This window comes from Triturus cristatus, chromosome 5_1, assembly GCF_964204655.1.
Source record: "Triturus cristatus chromosome 5_1, aTriCri1.1, whole genome shotgun sequence".
In the NCBI taxonomy this organism is placed as follows: domain Eukaryota; kingdom Metazoa; phylum Chordata; class Amphibia; order Caudata; family Salamandridae; genus Triturus; species Triturus cristatus.
Genome location: NC_140587.1, coordinates 174,990,100 through 175,012,377, shown reverse-complemented (window position 1 = coordinate 175,012,377; position 22,278 = coordinate 174,990,100). Strand labels below are relative to the sequence as shown.

The 22,278-nt window shown below is 46.6% G+C and overlaps 1 protein-coding gene across 1 annotated transcript in view; it reads left to right on the top strand.

Moving 5' to 3' along the window:
- The window catches only part of LOC146830582 (proteasome activator complex subunit 2-like), a 183,631-nt gene extending 161,912 nt beyond the window's left edge, over nt 1-21,719 (top strand). The window contains exons 10-11 of the mRNA XM_085604783.1: nt 20,495-20,581; nt 21,514-21,719. Of these exons, the coding sequence (XP_085460909.1) occupies nt 20,495-20,581; nt 21,514-21,594 (168 nt within the window). The 3' untranslated portion in view covers nt 21,595-21,719. The remainder of the gene's footprint in view (nt 1-20,494; nt 20,582-21,513) is intronic.
- The last annotated feature ends 559 nt before the right edge of the window (nt 21,720-22,278 follow it).

Here is a 22,278-nt window from a genome sequence, read left to right as displayed (position 1 = left end):
CACCGCCCGAAGCGTACCTGAATGTGAAAAAGCATCGCTGACGGTTTTACAATTTCTAGCCGAAAAGGGGCACAAGGTGTCCCCTTCTAAGCTGCAATTCTGTGTCCAGCGAGTTGTTTACCTTGGACACTCGCTGTCCAAGGAGGGAAGGCAGCTTACACCCGACCGCATTCAGTTAATTGCTAACATGCCAATACCCAAGACACAAAAGGAGGTGCGGGCTTTTATAGGCCTCACTTCATACTGTAGGCAGTGGATCCCTCAATATGCATTTCTAGCAAAACCGCTCATTCAGTTGACAACACAGGAGGCGGCCACATCGACTGTCCTCCCTTGGACCCAGGAACACACACTAGCTTTTGAAAGCTTAAAGAAAGCTCTATGTCAAGCACCTGTTTTAGCGACACCATGTTACTATAAACATTTTACACTCTTTGTTACAGAACGTGAAGGTACTGCTTTGTCAGTACTCACTCAGGAACAAGCAGGATCACGCAAGCCATGTGCTTATTTCTCTAGTACATTAGATCCCGTAGCTCAGGCTTTGCCTGCGTGCCTGAAATCAGTGGCAGCAACAGCTTTAGCAATCAGACAAAGCGATGCCATAGTGTTAGGACATCCATTGACAGTACAAGTACCACACGCAGTAGAGGTTCTTGTGAACCGAACGCAAACACAACACTTGACCATAGCAAGACTTACAGGATATGAACTAACATTGTTTCAGCCACATATAGAAATCAGACGTTGTAATACATTGAATCCTGCTACACTTTTACCTGTAATCGGAACAGACCCACTAGCTCATGATTGTGTTGAAGTTATTACAATAACAACGAAACCCAGACAAGACTTGACAGACGTTCCATTGTTAGATCCAGACCTGACGTTGTATGTAGATGGATCATGTATGAGAACAAGTACAGGAGATTTAGTGGCCGCGTATGCAGTCACAACAGATACTGAAGTCATCGAAACAAACTGTATAAATACCTTGTCAGCCCAAGCAGCAGAGCTTATTGCTCTGACACAAGCCTGTATTCAAGCCACAAATAAGAAAGTTAACATATACACTGATTCACGTTATGCATTCGGAGTTGTACATGACTTCGGGGTGCTTTGGCGAGAGAGAGGTTATTTAACTTCTCATGGCACCCACATACAGCACGGGTCCCTCATTCATGCTCTGTTAGATGCAATTCATCTGCCCACTGCTATATCGATTATGAAATGCAAAGCGCATACGAAGGTTACTGATATCATTTCTCAAGGCAATGATTTAGCTGACAGAACAGCTAAACAGACTGCTCAGACTCGCACATCCGACATGACAAAGCCAATAGTTCCGACACCAACACATTGTATGACGATTAAGGATCCCGCACTTGACATAATTGACATACAGACACATGCTACAGCAGACGAAATAAAGAAATGGACTGAGTTAGGAGGGATCCAAACAGATCAGGGATGGATGACGAAGGAGAAATCTGTATGGTTTCTTCCTGACTCTATGGTCCAAGCTATCATAACTACGATCCACAGTCCGGCGCATTTAGGAGAGAAAGCTATGCTAGACAGCATTCAACACATTTGGTTCAACAAACATTTACGAGCAGCAGCTAAGCAAAAGGTCCGTACCTGTATGATATGTTGTCAGTTCAACCCAGGAAAAAGCATCCCCGTAGAGCAGGGTGGATTTCAGCCTCCTGATCACCCTTTTGAAGTCCTCCAGATGGATTATATCCAGATGGAACGATGTCGAGGATTCAAATATGTTCTCGTAGTTGTCTGTGCTCTTTCCCGATGGACTGAAGCATACCCAGTATCAGATTACACTGCCCCGACTACTGCCAAGCAGCTAGTTCGAGAATTCTTCCTGCGGTACGGTTTACCACGTGTTGTCTATTCAGATAACGGCCAGCCTTTCTCATCCGAACTGATGAAACATGTTTCACTCTTGCTAGGATATCAGTTGAAGTTCCATTGTGTCCGACACCCCGAGGCAGCAGGTCTCGTGGAACGACATAATCAAACTTTGAAAATCAGATTGTCCAAAATATGCAGGGAGAAGGGTGTTGATTGGATAGTAGCCTTACCAGTTGCACTCTTTTACATGAGAATGGTAGCACACTCTCGAACAGGGCTATCCCCTTATGAGGTGATCTTTGGCAGACCACCGAATATGTGGGGGACGCCTATACCCCGTAAAATAACTGATGTTGACTGTAATATGCTGACAGATTACCTGGCTTCCTTGATGTCTGCACTACAATCTTGTCGTTCACAGGTAGCTGCAGCCTTTCCCGACAACACTGAGGTGAAACCCCATGACGTAGTTCCGGGGGACCTTGTTCGTGTGAGAAATTTCGACCGAAAGACTCAGCTGGAGCCCAGGTGGAAAACACCCAAATTGGTCCTGCTCACCACAAGGACAGCCGTGAAGATCGAAGGCAGAAAAGGATGGGTGCATTCAAGTCATATCAAGAAATTTCATGGACTTCCTTCGGATGTAAATAGCCCACCTCGTGTGTCTTCACCCATTGACTCAAAACTACCTTTGGCTGAGGCCACCAGTCAGGATCTTTATAAATTGAAACTCAGGCCTAAACCGTCGGACGATTTGATTGTTTAAGTCCTCTCCAAGGTGAAGCGGTTAAATCTGTCTCCGACATGTATCCCTTAGACCTGAATCATGGAAAATCGCGAAAAATGTTGAAACGACATGCGTATTGTAAATCACTGCGTAGCCACTGTATAGTGACGTTATTAATTTTGTTTTTCTTGAGTTTTATAATAATCACTGCAAGTATATTGTTGCATATATATTATCCTATTTCTAAACATGTTTTCAATATAACTGATGAACATTCTTTCAGTGACCTACCTCCGCATGAATTGTCCTATAGACTTGCGCTGCGCAATAACACTTTCATTAGTATGTTGCATCATTCCCATCAGACTAGTAATGCCACTAATTGTTGGGTGTGTGGCCGACTCCCTCCCTATCAGAATTATAAAGGAGTTCTGCCTTTCTTTCCACATCCGTTTACACATAATGGCTCCTGTGGAGCATGGTTTAGTTTAATCAATTCCATAGACTCAGACACAGCAGTTTATCAAGACCATTGGGTATGGGGAAATCTGAACCTAGTTTTACTCAAGGTCTGCTACCCTGACAAGGAGGGTCGCCCCAAAAGAACAGGAACTGATCTAGAAAATGAAGTATATGGATTAGGTAATTTTACACCTAATCTCATGATTCTGAATGTCGAATCCGAAGTTGAACTAGTTTTGCCCACCATGTCAGTATTTCCAGCTAAAGGTGAATTGTGTGTAAGGAAAATTGGTTCCATACATATGGGCCATAGTAAATGCACTACTATAGTAGAATTCAGTGATCAAGGCAAATCTTCATTTAGAGCTTCTCGCCACTCCTACTTCATATGTGGTCAGACTGCATATATACGTCTACCTCTAGATTGGGATGGTACCTGCTACATTGCATTTCTTTTGCCACCTGTTTTCCTAGCTCCTCCTGATTATTATAGAAATATTCATTTAGTACACAATAGAGAGCGGAGAGATCTCCCAATTGTCGATTACACTGAGACGGCATGGGACAAGTATGTAGATTTCAATAAAGGCATCTTTCCCTATATAGGTACAATTTCAAATAGTAAGCTAATACGTAGATTAACTAAGACTCTTGAAGCTGTAGTGAATGAAACTATTGCCGCCCTAGGCAACCTGACAGAGGAGCAATCTGCGATGAGGATTGTTGTTCTTCAAAATCGTCTTGTTCTTGACGTCATCCTGGCCGATAGGGGCGGAGCTTGTAGGGTCATCGGATCAAGCTGCTGCGTATTCATACCAGAAAATTCGCCATCTGTATATAAAGCTATAACTCGCCTTCATAAGATTGTGAGCCAGATACACCAGAATCCAGGCACTTGGACTTGGTCCGGGTGGTTTTGGAGTGTGATATCAGCCTGGGGATGGAGAGTTCTATCCTTCCTAGGTATTGGCCTTCTTATACTATTCAGTTGCTGCTTATGCCTGCAATGTGGACCAGCGATTTGCGGCCTGTGTGCCACATCGTGTATTCCACATCAAGGTTTTCACTCAAGATCCCGGAAGAAGAAAGAAGAAGAAATGATGCTCCATGAACAAATCGATGGATTAATGAAGATTGATGTCTCTTGATGGGCAAGTAGGGGACAAGGAGGGAATGTGGAAATATGGATTTTCATGATCAGTTATGTCCCCTATCTTGGACCCCAACGGTTCTATATGCATGTTACAAGTACATGTATGTTCCCTCCAGTTCCAGTTTTTAAGACGCAAACACATGTGCGTCCACCGTCAACATGTCCTCTGTCAGATCCGCCATGAATGGCCTGGATATTCGATTCCTAAGTATGAAAGGCCACCGACTTTATATGGCTCAGTGACTCCATTTTGCAGTTTAGGCGAGTAGGCCCTGATTCTGCCATCAAGCTTTTCCTGCTCTCTGCCTCTGACAGCTTCAGCTTGAGCTCGCATCTGTATCCATGAACTTTGTCCTACTCCCTGTGCGGCTAACGGTGCCTGCCTCGGCCAGTTTTGCCTGCCTGCCAAAAACTGTATTTCACCTTCGAGTTATCTGCTTCGCTCCTCGGCCGATGCATTCCTGTCTAGTAGTTTAAGTAAACATTTCCTTCGGCTACCAAGCAAAGGGCCCGGCCTCTCTGTCCTCATGCAAGTAATTCATAGCCCTGTTACCATGGAAGGTTTCTGCCCCTTGCATCTCATTTAGACATCTAGACGCTTGTGCACGCACACACACTCAGTATAGAATAGATTTTGTCCGAGAGTCCTTCCTTTGTGGATAACATAGTTCTTTAAACATAGGATGTTAGATATGATTTGGGATTAGGTTGACTTGACCCCCCAGACTTCTTGTCTCCACATGTAGAGCTAAATGTCAAGTCCCCTTCACCCCCTAGTTATACGTCAATCACACGTCATGCTGCTGCGCGCGCATCTATGCCAAGTATTATCTTATAGATCCACCTATATATGACATCATAACCAATAACGTTTCTTTTTACTCCTCATTACGCCCATTTTTGGTTACGCATGTGAATTATCATTTTTCTTATCAATTGTTACGCCTTCTGCATTTGCTTCATTGTAATGTACATTCTATAAAAATGATTGTCTGTCAATAAAATGTTGTACTTCACTTCCTGAACCCCCGTGGTGACGGAACATGAAGGCCGCGACTCGAGTCGGCCATTTTGGAATAAAGCCCATTCAGAAACCTCTTATACCACGGATTCTGCCTCTTATTTTTCTGAGCTATTCTATTAGATTCCGTATCAAATTCAGTCCCGGTAATTAAATTATTTACCACACGGTCACCAAAGAAAGAGGGCCAGATATACATGTGGCCGCCCGGTGGCCACGTGTTTGATCAGCTCCAATTTGACAAATAGGCACTGCAGACTGAGAGCAGGGAGGCAGTGGCGAGGGTTTCACTGTTTGAACTGTCACACTAATGCCCTGAAAGGGGATTACTGTTCGGTAAGCCTTAGGGGAGGACTTCTGTTTAATGTACAGCATAATTGTTGAATGTGGTTTAGATATGTGGGTGGTGTGGAGGGCTCAGAAGTTAAATTGAGTGACTGTAACGTTTAAGGAAGGGCTTCCACAGGGATGAGAGAGATGGCTATCCCAACTGCCAGAAACATGTAGAGAGAGGTCCCTGCAGATCATCTGCTTTCATATGCAGGGGCTAAATGCTATGGTAAATGATAGATGACCCTACATTCCCTTAAGAAGCTAAGGACACACATCTGCCTCTTACGGGCAATGCATCTGTTACATAGGGATGTATGGAGGGTTTGTTCTACTGCGAAGACTAAAATGGCAGGTGTAGGGATGCTTTTCTCACCACGTGGGGTTCTCATTAGGTGAGAGTTATGCTGAATAAGGGGGATAGTGGCTCCTATTGAAAATACATTTTTGAGAAAAGGAGGTATGTGGCTAAGGACCTGTGAATATGGGTGAAGGGGGCTGAAATTCTGTGCTTGATGCTAGTGTGACAAGAATGGACATGCATTTGGTGGGGGGGGGGCGGGGGATGAGGACACCCATGATTTAAAGAGCTTCAGAAGGTGGGTCTAATAGACGTGTGGTGGGCATGCAGCATCATTCAGACTATTCCTGCTGCTTAACCTCACATAAATCCTATGCCAGAATACACATTATTTTTCAAGACAATACATTCTTATGCTGGGATGAGGGTTATTTCCGTTTCAGATCACTCCCTAGTACTGTGCCAGATGCAACAGAATAGGACACTCAAGTGGCATGTGTGCTTAAATGATCCATTACTCAGTCACAAGGTTTTACTACCGGCAGTCTGGGATCATTTGGAGGAATATCTAAACTTTAATGACACCGGAGACTTACCTATAGGGACTACCAGGATGCCCTTAAGGTGGTAGTGAGGTGATACCTCATGACGGAGGATAAGGGAGGCAGCAGGGACAAAACTAGTTGATGACCTAAAGAAGGCTTAGAATTCCCTTAAGAAAACTCAGTTTCAGAATATCTGACATTGGGTCTCACATCTGAGAAATCGGCTTCAGATACTCAACCTCTCTAAGGAAGAATTCATTGTGGCAAGGTTGGTGTTGAGAAGATAAGGAGGTAAATCCAGACCCCAGAAATCACAAGAAAACAGTATTGTGATTATTTTTATTTATTAGAACTCCGTCACAGAAGACAGCATCCATGTACACCAGAAGATCAGTAGTTGAATGCCCTAACGGCATAACGAAACCCACTATACACACACATGAGAAATTAAAGCATATACTCCCCCGCTAGCCCCCCAATTCCATATGAATTTGAGGGTAAACAGACACACTGGAAAACAAGCGTGTGTCTCCGCTTACCAACTTTGTAGCAAAACATTTGATTTACACACACGCGAGCACAACACACGTTGCACGCTCGCGTGTATGCAACAGTTGGTCAGGGGTTCCATTAGGGCTTTAACTGGCTGGAAGGTTGCTGGTGTCCAGGGCTGAAGGTGAAGCAAAAACAGGGCTGTATCTTTTCAATCATGGGTCAAAGGGGGGGAAGCAACTAGATCTTTTAGACTGCTTCCTTAGGTTCTACCAGAAGCTGTATGATGCCAGCCTGTCATACCAGGAGGATTTTACTTACTATCTAGAACAAGCAGACTTAGATAGACTCTCTCCTGTACATTCATGCAGAGGACCTGGAATAACCTATATTCAACAGAGGAAATTCTCAAGACAAATTCCTTAAGGAATCTAATGCAGCTTCAAGTATTTAATGCATCGTCCGAGTGGCTGAGGCACCATTGAAGGAATGTTTTCAGACTTTGTGAGAAAAAGAACAGGGAGCCACCTATTCAGATAAGAATTGAGCCAACATACTGCAGTATGCATGTAGGGGAGCCACAAGCATGGGTGGGAAGGAAAAAACTCTATAAGTGGCACTAAACCCGTGCCAAACCCCCTACTCGGGATGGGTGGCAACCCAACAAATGTTGGAATGCAGGGGTCGAGGGACCATTTTGCATACATAGTGGAGCTGTCCTGTCCAATTTTAGTGTTTTGGGGTTTATTCGTAGATTATGTGTCTCGGATAACTAGAGTGACGAATCCTGCTTAAGTATCGGTTGCCATTTTGCGTTGGGCACTGGAGATCAGTTGGGGTCCAGTAAAGGACATTATTGCTACCTCTATTGGTTACCAAATAGACACTGTTAGCAAGATGAGAAGGTTGCACTCCCAGTAAGTAGCTTTATGCTACATACCTAGAATATGTGACCTATTTGGAATGGAAAAGACCTCAAATGAGCGGGTTGGAACTGAGGAGCTATTCTCCAAGATCTAGTTGCATGTGTTGACGTTCTTTTCTGAGGATGCAAGTTCTTTCATGACTGAGATCTCTGACGGCTTTCCAAATATTGCCAATAGATGAGACAACTTGAATTTTCTGTGGTGGGTGAAACTGTTGATGAGGGTACTACCTGTAGGTGGTTTTCTGAGGGAAGCATAGATTTGTATGATGTGTCTGGTCCTGAGAGCAGTGATCATGGGTTGCAAAGGAAGAGCAGGTTTCTATTTTTTTTCTCATGTTTTGTACTCACTCAAAACTTTATTAGAATCTTAATTTGCGTTTTATGTCTCTCAAGCAAGCAAAATAATTGTGTATATCTGAAAGAGACACGTTAGTGATAGATTCCTTACCTTAGAATTACCATCAGACTGGATCCAGAAAGTTTTCGTCAGCAGTACCCCTGCACGTCGGACGGTGGCGTCGTGCGGCTCCGCATCCGTCGTAGGTGTTGTGATCGCCGGGATGACGTCGCAGCAGCTACTTAGACGCCGCCCTAACGTGCTGACGTCAGTTCTTTATTTGTCCACACCAGCAAACGCAGATCCGGAGAGAGCGGTACCCCCAGTCAATTTTTGACTGAGTTTTTTGAGTATTGACTCCTGGCGCTTTAGGGATGCCCGGTTTCAAGTCTTGCAAGGCCTGTCCCCACATGATGTCGGTCACTGACCTGCACGGCGAGTGTCTCAACTGCCTGGGGCGCGACCACGACCCCACGTCGTGCCCCGACTTCCGGGCCATGACCCCAAAAACTTTGCGGGAGCGGTCCCGAAAGTTGCTTGAGACCCGGGTGTCCGCTCCGTGCCGTTCAAAGTCCCGGTCCCGCGGGAGGTCGAGGGACCGGTCACGGAGCTGCCACCATCGTTCGACGAAGTCTTCGCATTCGGGGTCAGGTAAGATGAAGTACAAGAAGTGGAAGAAGCATCGTCGCTCTTTGCCTTCCCCTAGCCTGTTGCGCAACACGGCTGAGGGTGCTGGTGGTGCCACCGCCGCGGCTCCGGCAGAGCCTATGTAGTTGCCGACAGCCTACCTGCCTTTCCCGGGTCTGTCGGCGACTCTGGCCCAGCTGCAGGAATTTCTGTCAGCTATGGCCCGCATCTTTGGCCCGTCGGGCAGAGCGATTTCCATGACATTGGCGCTACGTCGTCACGCCTGGCTGAGGACGATTGGCTTTTCCGGGGATGTCCAGAACACTCTGATGGACATGCCTTTTGATGGCACTCGCCTTTTTGGCGACAAGGCGGATAGTGCGTTTGAGTGCTTTAAGGACTAGCGGGCTACGACCAAGTCCTTGGGCCTTTCGGCCACGTGCACTCCTTCGGCTTCTACTGTTCGTTCCTTTTGTGGCCAAGGAAGGGGCGCACAAACACGTTAGTTTCAGAGCCACAGGCCTGCACAAGTTGGGTTGCGGTCTATGGTATGCCTTTCCGCCTATACCACTTCTACCCAGAGTTCTGAAGAAGATCAGGCGCAACCAGGCCCAAGTCATTCTTGTGGCCCTGGACTGGGCTTGAAGAGTTTTGTATCCCGAGCTACTCAGTATGAGCGTGGATCCCCCGATCTGACTGCCTCTTCGGGAGGATCTTCTGTCTCAGCAGCGGATGGTCCTCCACTGAACCTGTCCAGCCTCCGTCTCTTTGCGTGGAGATTGAGTGGCGACAGTTGATTCCATTTGACTTGCCTCCTGAAGTCTGTGATATCATTCTGGCAGCCAGGCGTCTCTTCACTAAATCGGTATACGCCTGCAGGTGGAACAAATTTTTGGCTTGGTGCCCAGCAAAGGCTGTGGATCCCCTTTCTGCCCCTCTTTCAGAAGTCCTTTTGTTCCTTCTTTCTTTGGCCCAGCAGGGCTCTGGTCTGGGCACTATTAAGGGCTACCTCTCTGCAATTTCAGCCTTTTTCAGGCTACCTGATCAGCACTCTCTTTTCAAGTCCCCTGTTGTAACTAGATTTCTCAAAGGCATTACTCACCATTTCCCTCCTATTCCTTTTGTGATGCTGCAGTGGGACTTGAATCTGGTTCTTACTGTCACGATTTCCTGGCCGGGTGTTACGCTAGCTGTACGCGCGTATTTTCGGCCAGGAACTACATTCCCCAGAATGCCCAGAGGGACGCGACGTGTGCAAGCAAGGGCGGAGCCGGAATCGGGAAACAGGATACAAAGCGGCGTTGCCGATTATTCCTCTTCGTGGTCTGTTCCAGTGGCAGTTAGGATAGTCGACGCCTCCGTGGTAGCGGTAAGAGGGTTCTGGAGTCTTCACTCTCGGAACCGCCTTTTCATAGCTTTGGTCCGGCAACGGACACGTCTAGTCCTGGGATCTCCTCTGTTGGCCGTAACGTGCTTTCCAGCCGTTACTTGCAGAGGGGAGTCGTCGCCCGTAGTGGCGCGTGGGTTACCTGCTCCCTGTTGGAAAAAGGCCGACTCGTGGTCCTTTGTTGCAGGGAGGGTATAGTGCCCGCGAGTTATCTTCCAGCAGTTTAAACGTCTGTGTTGGTGAGCGTGCAGTGAGCTGTGTCTTTCGTACTGTGGAATAAAGACAAGCTTTCACTTATACGCCTTTGTTGGTGACGCGTGCGGTGTGCAGTGTCTTTCGTACTTTGGAAAGAGACACGCATTCACGTCTAAACATTTGTTTATGAGTGTGCAGGGTGCAGTGCCTTTCGTACTTTGGGAAGTGTACATAACAGAGCGTCCGCTCATCGCAGTGAGTGTTGGTGTGTGAATTGACTTAAGAAGGGAGGAATAAACACACCTCCATATATGAGACTTTATTTTCCGTTATCATCCTTAAGTTAAGTATTTAGAGAGTGTGTGTGGTTGTCAACCACGCAACTATTGTGTTCGGTGGAGAAGACCTCAGAGTTCCCCTATTCAACTGAAGCTCCAGGTGGGGCAATATACACGCAACTAGCGTGATCAGATATGTGTTCCAGGGTGGAGCACTTTATTGTGCAGTAGTTTTGTTTTCTCTTTTTTCTTCATTTTCTCGGGAACTACCAGGAAAGCCTAGTAGGAAACCCTGGTTTCTTGTTCCGGAGATACGTCTGGTTGGTCTCCTACTACGTCACCTTGGATATCTATGTGAATGTGTTCCAAGACTCCTTTCTTTTCTTTACAGGTAGGAAAGGAGACGTAGAACGGTTGAGTGTAGTAGAAGGGGGGATTAGAAGTAGGAAGAACGATATAGCTGTTTTGGATTTTATATTGTTTCTTTCTCTACACAGGTCTCCCTCCCCGCAGTCCCCATCCTTTCCTTCCCCCGCTCAATTGCCCCAAGAGTCTGTGTATTCTACATGTGCCAGACTGGGGTCGATTCAGAGGTGGGCCCCCATAGAGCATCGACACAGCCCTGAGGACTCGGATTTGGAAGGCACGACACTTACCTATTTGATGTGCACTACCTTGGAGCCGCTTCACAACTGTCCTCTTCGTTTACTAACTTTAAAGACTGCTTTCCTGGTTGCCATCACCTACGCTAGGCGCGTGAGTGAGCTCCATGCTCTTTCCTGTAAACTTCCTTTTCTGTCTGTTCATCCGGACAAGGTTGTGCTCCGTACTCGTCCTTCCTTTTTGCCAAAGGTTGTTACTGCCTTCCATATCGGGCAAACTATCACCATGTCCACTTTCTTTCCGCCTCCGCACCCCTCCAGAGAGGAAGAGAGGCTCCACTGTCTGTACTCAAAACGTGCGCTTTCATTTGACCTGAATCGTACACAACAGTTCTGGGTGGATGACCAGCTCTTTGTTGGCTACGTAGGCGCCAAGAAAGGCCGGGCTGTAAACAAGAGGAGTATCTCCCGCTCGGTCGTCTTGTGTATAAAAGCCTGTTATTCTCTGGCTAAAAGGAGCCTCCGGTGGGGCTGCACGCCCATTCTACCAGGGCGACAGCAGCTACTACTGCATTGGGACATGGGGTCACCCTGCAAGACATCTGTCAGGCAGCCACGTGGGCCTCGCTGCACACTTTTACTACACATTGTCTTGACAGCCACGTCCGGAGAGATGGCTTCTTTGGCCGTTCTGTTCTCCGTAACTTTCTGGTGTGATCTTGGTTCGCAGACCCACCACCAGGGTTGGTATTGCTGAGGTATCTTTTCTAAGGTAAGGAATCTATCACTAACGTGCCTCTTTCAGATGCACAAGATACTTTCCTTCGGTAACAATATGTTCGAGGCATGTAGGCTGCTGAATTCATATCTGTGCATAGATCGCCGCCTAGTGTTGGGTCCGGATGATTGCACATTGTTGTCCTGGAAGAGTCTTCGAAGTATCACGAGATAGGTGACTCCTCCCCTGGACCACAGTGCGCATGGGCATCCTCTCCATCCTTAGATTGTTTTTTTCCGCCATTGGGTTTGGATGTGCTTATCTTAGCTCAAGTTAGGAAAATTCAGTTTAAGGCCAAAAGGCCTTTAGTTCTCGTCGGTACTGTTCCCGTTCGGTATCGACTAGTTTCTTTAGTACTTTAGCACCTTCTTCCAGCTTTTCGGATCCGCTTGGTCTGAACATCAACCTTCGATCGACGATGGAATCGAGGACTCCATTCAAACGGTGTCCTTTATGCCACGCGAAATACCCACACATCGACGTCCACCCCGTATGCAACAAATGTCTCTCACCGGATCACGATGAGTCGAAATGTATGGCCTGTGCCCGATTCCGATCGAAGAAGACTCTCCGGAATCGACGGGCAGCGAGGTTGGAGGCGCAGCAATCGGCGCCTGCCCCGGCCAACATCTTTAGCACCAAAGATGAGGACGCCGAGAGCGTGGAAGACGTAGACTCCAGCCCCGCTTCCGAACATGATTCCCTATCGGAAGACGACGATGAGGTGATCTTTCAGAGAGAAGAAGTCGTCGAAGAGGTAGGAGACTACGATGAGGCCTTTGGGGCCGAGGAAGATAGCTCCAGCGAGGAGCTAGGCCAACCCGTCGATACGGAGGCCGAAAAAATACGTCGTCATGAGGCTCCGGTCAAGGGATCGCCTTCGGGCCTTACCCAAGATCGATCTCACGGTTCTTCGGCCCCGCCTTCAGGCCCGGCCTCGAACATTTCGCAAGAGCCATTACTATCAAAGACGACTGGATTCCATTCAGCGAAACCGAAACCATCCATCGCACCATTTCCATCGAAACCGAAAGTGAAACTGGTTGTGATTGGCTCGAAGCCCTCCACTCCTTCGACGCCGGCAAAGGTCATCGACTCCGACCGCGCAAAAAAGGATTTCGGTGCCGAGCTCACCGCAGCGGATACGGGTGCCGAACCAAAGAAGGAGGCCCTCGGTCCCCACAAGGCGCCTCGGCCTTTGGCACCGAAAACATCGGCCCCAACCACCAAAGTTAAGATGGCCACCCCATCTGCATCGACGTCTAAGGTGGCGGCGCCTGCCAAGTAATCGATTCCAACGAGCGTCGATACCTCCCTTCGGATCGATGACCCCATGACTGCAAAAACATCGGGGGCCGCTTCGACGCCTACCTCCAAGGTGCCGACCGGTTCCAAAGAGCCATCTGCGTTCACCGTGCAACAGGTCTCGGCATCGTTGCAACGCATCAGAGATCGGGCAGCCCTCCACGCACAAGGCTTCGAAAGCACCCTCGGCGCCGACCAACATCACGTTTGGGTTGCCGCCTCCCACGGCGCCGAGACTGTTCCAGATTCGGACAAGTGTCCGCCAAACACAGTCCCCATCCACTGGACAAACAGATCTCGAGCCTTCACAGCCACAATTTATCGACGCCAACACTGGTAGGTTGATGCTCCGCTTGCGGAAAATCACGCCAGAGAGGGGTTTGGACTCCTACAAAATCCCTCTCAAACACAAATTGCCGGCAGGGTCAGAGCCAGTGCTTCATGAACACTTTCAACCCTTCCATCAGGATCCACCGTCCTTTTCTCCTACGCCTTCAGAGGCAGACGCAGTAGAGGACTATGTAGGGGATGATACCACCTACCCTGGGGATATCGATCCTGATGATGACCTGCAAGACCCAGATCAGGCATGGGATGACCCCACTGACCCGGGTACCGCAACAGATGCCCATGACACGCAGCTTTATAACATAAAGACATCTCCCACAGAGGACACTGCTGCCTTTAATGCCCTCATAGAACGGGCTGCTGTCAATCATGGAGTAGAACTCCATTCTGACACTATCGAAGAAGACTTCTTGGTGGACACTTTCGCCTCTTCCGAAAGAACTGTCAAGACTCTGCCCATGTTGAAAGGAGTTCTCAAACCTGCAAAGGACATTTTTTAAGAAACAACCAGGGCACGGGTGCTAAACCCCAGGATTGAAAAAAAATACAAGCCTGCACCCGGAGACCCTATGTACATTAGGGGTCAGTTACCTTTGGACTCTATGGTGGTTGCTAATGCTCGCAAGAGAGCCCACTCACAAACAGGTGATGCTCCTCCCCCAGACAATGAGTCCAAAGTGCTGGAGACATCAGGCAAACGGATTGCAGCGCAAGCAGCGAACATCTGGCGCATTGCCAACACACAGGCACTCCTGGCCCGTTATGATAGGTCCCACTACGACACACTAGAGGCACTACTCCAACATTTGCCAAATGAATATAAAGAGGCAGCGGAGCTCCTCATTAGAGAGGGACAACTCCTTACCAATGCATCCATCAAGTGCGCACTGGATGCAGCCGACACAGCGGCGAGGGCAATCAACACAAGCGTCATGTTGAGACGGCATGCATGGTTAAGAATCTCAGGCTTCAAGCCGGAGATTCAGAACAATATCCTAAATCAACCGGTCAACCCGGACTATTTATTTGGCCCTGAAGTTGACACTACCCTCGAAAAAATTAAAAAAGACACTGACACTGCGAAATCAATGGGGGCTCTGCAGACGCAGCAGTTTCGTAGTGGCTCCTTTCGTCGCCCCGGACATAGAGGAGCAGCTAGAGGTCAGGGGTCACAGCAGCAGTACACTAAAGGAGGCACACAAAGTACCTACGATAAAACCAACAGAGGTGGATATCGTGGCTCCAGCACCAAGGGCAGAGGACGTGGTTACGGCAACACCAGGTCCTCCCCCAAAAACAAACAGTGACGCCCTCTCCCTGCCCCCCGACCACATAACACCTGTCGGGGGGGAGACTCCAACGGTTCCTGTCAGCGTGGAAAACCATCACCACAGACAGGTGGGTCAGGGACATTATCCGGCACGGTTACTGTCTCGAATTAACGTCTACTCCACCCAACATACCGCCAAAGCACCGTCCTATGTCCGTAGAGCACTTGGCGTTATTGCAGCAGGAAGTGTTAAGTATGCTGCAAAAAGGTGCAATAGAGGTCGTGCCAGTCAACCAGCAGGGGACAGGGGTGTACTCTCTGTACTTCTTAATCCCAAAAAAGGACGGGTCGCTCAGACCTATACTAGACCTGAGACCCCTCAACCAATACATTCTCTCAGAGCATTTCCATATGCTCACCCTACAGCAGGTTTTCCCGCTACTCAGTCAGGGAGACTTCCTAGCCACACTGGACCTCGAAGATGCGTATTTCCACATACCCATACACCCTTCACACAGGAAATATCTCAGGTTCACTATTCAGGGGCATCACTATCAGTTCAAAGTTCTCCCCTTCGGAGTAACAACAGCACCCAGGGTCTTTACCAAGTGCCTAGCAACAGTGGCGGCACATCTACGAAGACAACACATTCACGTCTTTCCTTACCTAGACGACTGGATTGTTCAGGCAAAGTCAGCCCAGCAATGTGCCAGCCACATGTCCCTCACCATTCACCTTCTTCACAGTCTGGGATTCTCACTAAACTACCCAAAATCACATCTCCAACCCGCGCACGTACAACAGTACCTGGGCGCAACCATAACCACTCTGGCAGCCACAGCTCAGCCAAATTTAGTGAGGATCAACAGCATGCAACTGCTGATCTCAAAGTTCAAACCTCAACACTCACTTCCTGCGCGAGTGTTCATGCAGTTGATAAGCATGATGGCCTCCTGCATTTTCATAGTCCCGCACACGAGACTACATATACGCCCGCTTCAGGAGTGCTTAGCACGTCAATGGAATCAGGCTCACGGGCAATTAAAAGACCTAGTGTTGGTGAGCGGTCGGGCATACAACTCTCTGCATTGGTGGAATCCACAAAACCTTTGCAAGGGCCGACCGTTCCAAGAGCCTGTTCCACAAATAATACTGACAGCGGACGCCTCTCTCCAGGGTTGGGGAGCTCATGTACTCACTTACACAGTGCAGGGACTATGGACAACGCAACAAAAGAAGATGCACATCAACGTTCTGGAACTGATGGCACTCTTCCTAGCCATGAAAGCATTCAAAGTACACTTGTGCAACAAAGTCGTGTTGATCCGGACGGACAACATGACTGCCATGTACTACATACAGAAGCAGGGAGGAACACACTCTCCACAGTTGTCTCATCTGGCTCAGAGCATGTGGAAGTGGGCCATTCAGAGGAACATATTCCTCATGGCGGAACACCTCCCCGACAAGGACAACCAGATGGCGGATCTGCTCAGCAGACACAGACACCAGATGCACGAGTGGGAGCTACATCCGTCAGTTCTCCAACCGTACTTCCAACAGTGGGGTCATCCAGAGATAGACCTATTCGCCACAAACGGAAACGCAAAATGCCAAAGCTTTGCCGCCAGGTTCCCACATCCACAGTCACAGGGCAATGCGATATGGATGAACTGGTCCGTCAGATTTGCGTACGCTTTTCCCCCAGCGCCATTAATACCTCTAGTGGCACGCAAACTGCGACAACACTCACTGACACTCATCCTAGTTGCTCCCACATGGGCGCGCCAACCATGGTACACCACCTTTCTAGAACTTTCCGTGGTGCCGCATCAAAGGCTACGGATCAAACCCGCACTTTTAACGCAGAACCATGGCGAGATTCAGCACCCAGATCCGCAACAGCTGAACCTGGCAATCTGGCTCCTGAAGTCTTAGAGTTTGGCTACCTAAACCTGCCACCTGACTGTATGGATATCATCAAGGAGGCCAGGAGACCCACCACCAGAGCTTGCTATGCGGCTAAATGGAAAAGGTTTGTCATTTACTGCAACAACAATGACATTAACCCGCTGGACGCATCCATTCAAAACATCATCTGTTACCTCCTACACCTATACCGATGCAATCTGGCATACAACTCAATACGTATCCATTTAACCACGATAGCAGCCTATCTCAAACAGGCAGCACCTCTCTTTATTCAGAGTGCCTGCCATCAAAGCCTTCTTGGAGGGACTCAAACGAGTAATTCCCCCAAGACACCCACCGGCACCGGTGTGGAACCTCAATTTGGTCCTCACCAGATTAATGGGTCCACCCTTTGAACCTCTCCATTCATGTGAGATTCAATTCCTCACCTGGAAAGTAGCTTTCTTAGTGGCAATCACTTTGTTAAGAAGAGTTAGTGAACTCCAGGCACTAACCATCCAAGGGTTGTACTACGTACCAACCCCAAATTCATGCCCAAAGTGATATCGCAGTTCCACATGAATCAAACTATTGAACTGCCTGTTTTCTTTCAAAATCCTCAGAATGTCACAGAGAGAATGCTCCATACACTAGATGTAAAGAGGGCCCTCATGTACTATATAGACAGAACTAAGGACTTTAGGAAAACAAAACAACTTTTCGTTGCCTTTTCTCCACAACACAAGGGCAACGCCATTTCCAAAGCAGGGATAGCCAGATGGATCGTTAAATGTATTCAAATTTTGCTATCAAAAATCTAAACGCACATTAACGATTCCCCCACGAGCCCACTCAACACGAAAGTTAGGGGCGTCCATGGCTTTCCTAGGAAAAATTCCGTTACAGGAAATATGTAGAGCAGCCACATGGTTCACTATCCATACATTTACCAAACACTACTGTGTAGATGTACTGGCAGCTGTAGGACAGGCTGTTCTCAAAACTCTTTTTCAGACTGCTGCAGCTGGCACGGGTAGCCGCCGCTAATGGAGGAACTGCTATGTATTCTATGCACAGATATGAATTCAGCAGCCCACATGCCTCGAACTGAATATGCTACTTTCCAGTATGCAACTGTTCTTGGCATGTAGGGCTGCTGACATTCATATCGCCCACCCTCCTCCCCGGCGCCTGTAGCGGCTGCAGCACTCAGAATTACTGTATAGCATGGTCATCACTTACTGTATCTACTCCATCACTGCCACAATGGCGAAAAACAATCTAAGGATGGAGAGGATGCCCATGCGCACTGTGGTCCAGGGGAGGAGTCACCTATCTCGTGATACTTCGAAGACTCTTCCAGGACAACAATGTGCAATCATCCGGACCCAACACTAGGCGGCGATCTATGCACAGATATGAATGTCAGCAGCCCTACATGCCAAGAACAGATGCATGTAGGGCATAACGGGGCATAACAGTCGAATGTCAATCCACCGAGTGGACTCACAGGTGGAGTCTCTAGTGTGACCTATGGAAGAGAGCTGGTACGAAGGACTTTAGCTCGATTGGGTCCCCGAAAAGAAAAAAGATATTGAAGTGTCCATTACTGGTGCCAGGCGACCTTGTTTCCCCTGAAGAAATTTCCTCAAAGTGTCATGGCAATGAAATATGTTGGCTCAGTATTATGGTATGCGAAGCAACCGTTTTTAATTTGAATAAAGTGCACAAGGAATAATAAAGTGAGTATCGAGAAAAGTGCATTTTTCTTCAATTTTAATCTCACTAGGTCGCATCATGAGATGTGACTGTTTCACTTCTTTATTGCACCATTTTTCTGTTGGTTTGGACACTACACGTTTTATTTTTTAAGGCAAGATGACTACCAATGATGATGAAAGTGGGCATAGCTGGTGAGTACCAACCTGTAGGCCCGATTGGTGGTGCGCATGTGAGGGGTCATCTTGCCGTTTCACAATTTTTTCTGTGATGATTAATTCTGTTCCACTCTTCATACTATTTCTCTCATATATTGGGTAGGAGTAGTAAAATACGGGGACTATCAATTGTAAAATAAAATAAAAACCTTTTTAAATTAAAGGTATAAAGTAGGAGGTTACTATCTCAATAAAAATAGAGACGTATATGGGAATAAAAGCATTGCGGATCCCTACCTCTACTGATATATAGATTATTTCAGCCTGAAGAGAGGCACCTTCATAGATCAGATCTTATGGTATCTAAGCTGATTATCGAGTGGAGGGCGATCTGGTTTATTTTCCCTCTGAAGCTCCTTATTGTGCACACCCTAGTTTCAATGCACCAGTGGTCAGTATCTTGCATGGGTCTGCGTTCCTGGCACGGAATGTCGTGTACAGACCTGACGTCAGCGCGCGAGGGCAGCGTTTAAGTAGCTGCCGCGATGTCATCCCGGCGATCACGACACCTACGACGGACTAAAGTCTCTTACAGATAGATTGTTACCGAATGTAAGTAACTTGTGCATCGGATCCACCTATTGGTGATCACCTATGTGATCAATCATGATAGTTTAAAAAAAAATTATAAATACAGTTGTTACTAAAGTCAGCATCCAGTGGTTGTTTACTTGCGTGTTCTCCGAGCATTAAGTTACCACGTGTTCTATTTTCAATCCAAATGTTTACATAACCTTTAAACACAATATCACTGCTTGGTAATTTAGTTGTTCCTAGTTTCAGTACCTCCCTTCACAGCTCAGTATATGGTTCAAATGTTGTTGTGACTCTGTCCCTGGGTATCTATATAAAGAGCTACCTATATTCAAATGGTATGCATGTTTCTAACTTAGACGTAATATCATGACCCGCTCACCGCTACCAATTGCATGCATGCTTGTGCACTCCTGTGTAGATTGGAGTGATGTTCATGGAACTGTCTGTGCTTGCATGGTGACATTGAGTAGCTTGCATTTAGAACTGAGTGAATATTTTATAATGTTTTGTGGATACCCCCATCAGAATCACTGAAGTTTCTATTTCCTCAGTATGTGTGTCTCCATAACTGCCTGAGTTTGGTGTGAATGCCAGCACTCCGTGGTGCCAAGCCCATCATGGAGTGTTTAATCTATTGCACTGTTCTGATGACAGCTACTTGCGATGGAAATATGTAAGATAGACTACTATTTTATGACACCTGTATGTTATGAGTGAAGTCAAAGCCCCCTAATTGTTAACCCAGCGTTTTTGTGCTGTGTGCGTGTATGTACCTCATTTATAATAGTAGAATAAGGCTCAGATTGTCAGCATGAGCCAGAACTGAACCACATTGTGAAGTTTAACTGAATTATAATGACGAGTGCACATTATTGGTATATAAATCTCAATGCCCCAATCTGACACTTATCATACTCTGAACCATAATTCTTACTCCTGATTACCCAAGTCTTTGGTGGCTCCATGTCGCACACTTGTTGATCTTCAAATTCCACACTTCATTTCGATTCCTTTTTACTTCTTTCTTTCCCCAAGTGATGGCTTTCCTCCTCGTAACACAACATACTCCCTCTTACTCCAGTCCCAAAGTCTCTCTTGTTTCATTCTGATCTCAAGTGTTGTTGTCACCAGTTTGTTATTCTCACTCACCACAGATGGATTACCGCACACTTGTGCATGAAAAGGATGAGGCAGTGTATGCAGAGATACGCAGCATTTTGATGGACGTGCGTGGCTTCTATGTGAGTATTAGGCAGGGGACAGGAAAAGTGGTTTGGCCCTTATTTTGTTTTGCACATTTGCTTTCCTATTAGAGAATTGCAGTGATAGTAAAAATGTACTCTATTGGAATTGCCAGGCATTTTAGCATTACCACAAGATGAGTGTTGTGGTATTACCAGATTGCATAGCACCCCATAAAAACTATGTTGCCAGTAGCAAAAAGCTGGTGCTAACCACACACATAAAGATGCAGAAAACTTGTATTAATGTTAACTAGACCAAATTAGTCCCGGTGTTCTAGACATGTGAAATCCATTGGTAATACTGCAACTCCCGACTGTTACCACAAAAGAACAAACCAACTTTACGACCTCAGGATATTTCCTTTTCAGTTTATCATGTTTCCCCAAGTGGTGATCATAATAATTTAACCCCACTCATCATTTTTGCTTATATCATCAAAAATTCTGCTTCCATACTGCTGATGTAATATCAAGGGGTCTGTTGTCCAACACTTTCCCATGTGATATCATGTGATCTCTGTTGCTTGGTTTGCGCAATGCATAGTGTAGACTCAATTTTCTTGAATGTAAGGTTCACAGCCTTATTGTCTCTGTGCTTTCATGTGGTCATTCTGTTTCAAAAACCTAATTACTTAATGTGCCACATCACTCTTGTGCCTGTTAGCGTTGTGCACACGATGACACAAAATCTCACTCGTAACCTAGCACAGCTGTGTTCCTGCATCTTCCATGCCACCTTGAAACTTACCTGCTGCTAGTCTTAAAGACCTTCCTCTAGCCTTTAGGATAATCTGATATGATATTGGAATGAGCCTCAACTGTTGCTTCTGGCTTCTGTTTTACGCCTTGGTCTATTGTTATGGAGGATGACGAGATACATGCATAAATTATGCCTATTTAAATCCAAGTTTTGTTTTTTCTATTTGCAGGCTGAGCTTTATGACATCATCATTAAGAACGTGGAAAAGATCACAAACCCCAAAGGGGAGGACAAGCCTCCGATGTACTGAAAGCTGAGAGCACAACTCCGCTATCTGTCTCTCAGAAGCCTTCATGCTGCAAGACTCAACTGCTATAGAAGTGGCAACCCACTTTAATTATGAATTGTCACAAAATAAAAAAACATTGAACAGGTGCTCTGCATGTTTCTTTTGTCACGGCTGATGGCCTCATAATATGATAAATACAGTACTATCTGGAAGGTGACTATTGATGTTGGATTAAATGCTCCTTGGAGATATATAAACTCCACTTCTTTCTAAAAAAAAAGAGGTGAAAGAGTAAGTTCAATCTTCTGTGGGTGATTTCTAAATACTAGGTTAGTTACACTAATGGTTCCCTCAGGGTACTTTTTTTATTGATAAACTTGTATTTTAACAAAAGGCTAACATCAATAATTCATAGAATGATCAATAACAGCAGCTTTATTCATTAGATGCAAATAGGTGAAACCTAGAATATAGATTAAAAATAATTGAATTTTATCAGAACATGCTGGAAGCAAATGATGGAATTTGATTTCAACACAATACAATACATAGCTTCCCAACAAATCGAAGAAAGGAAGCAAACTCTTCAGTGTGTGACCATGGACAGACCAAACCTTATCAAGAAGAGCAGCAGTTGTTGTGCCAAATATTATAAAATTATGCGGTCCCGTGATAAAGAAATGTTTGAGGCATGTGTGGATGTTG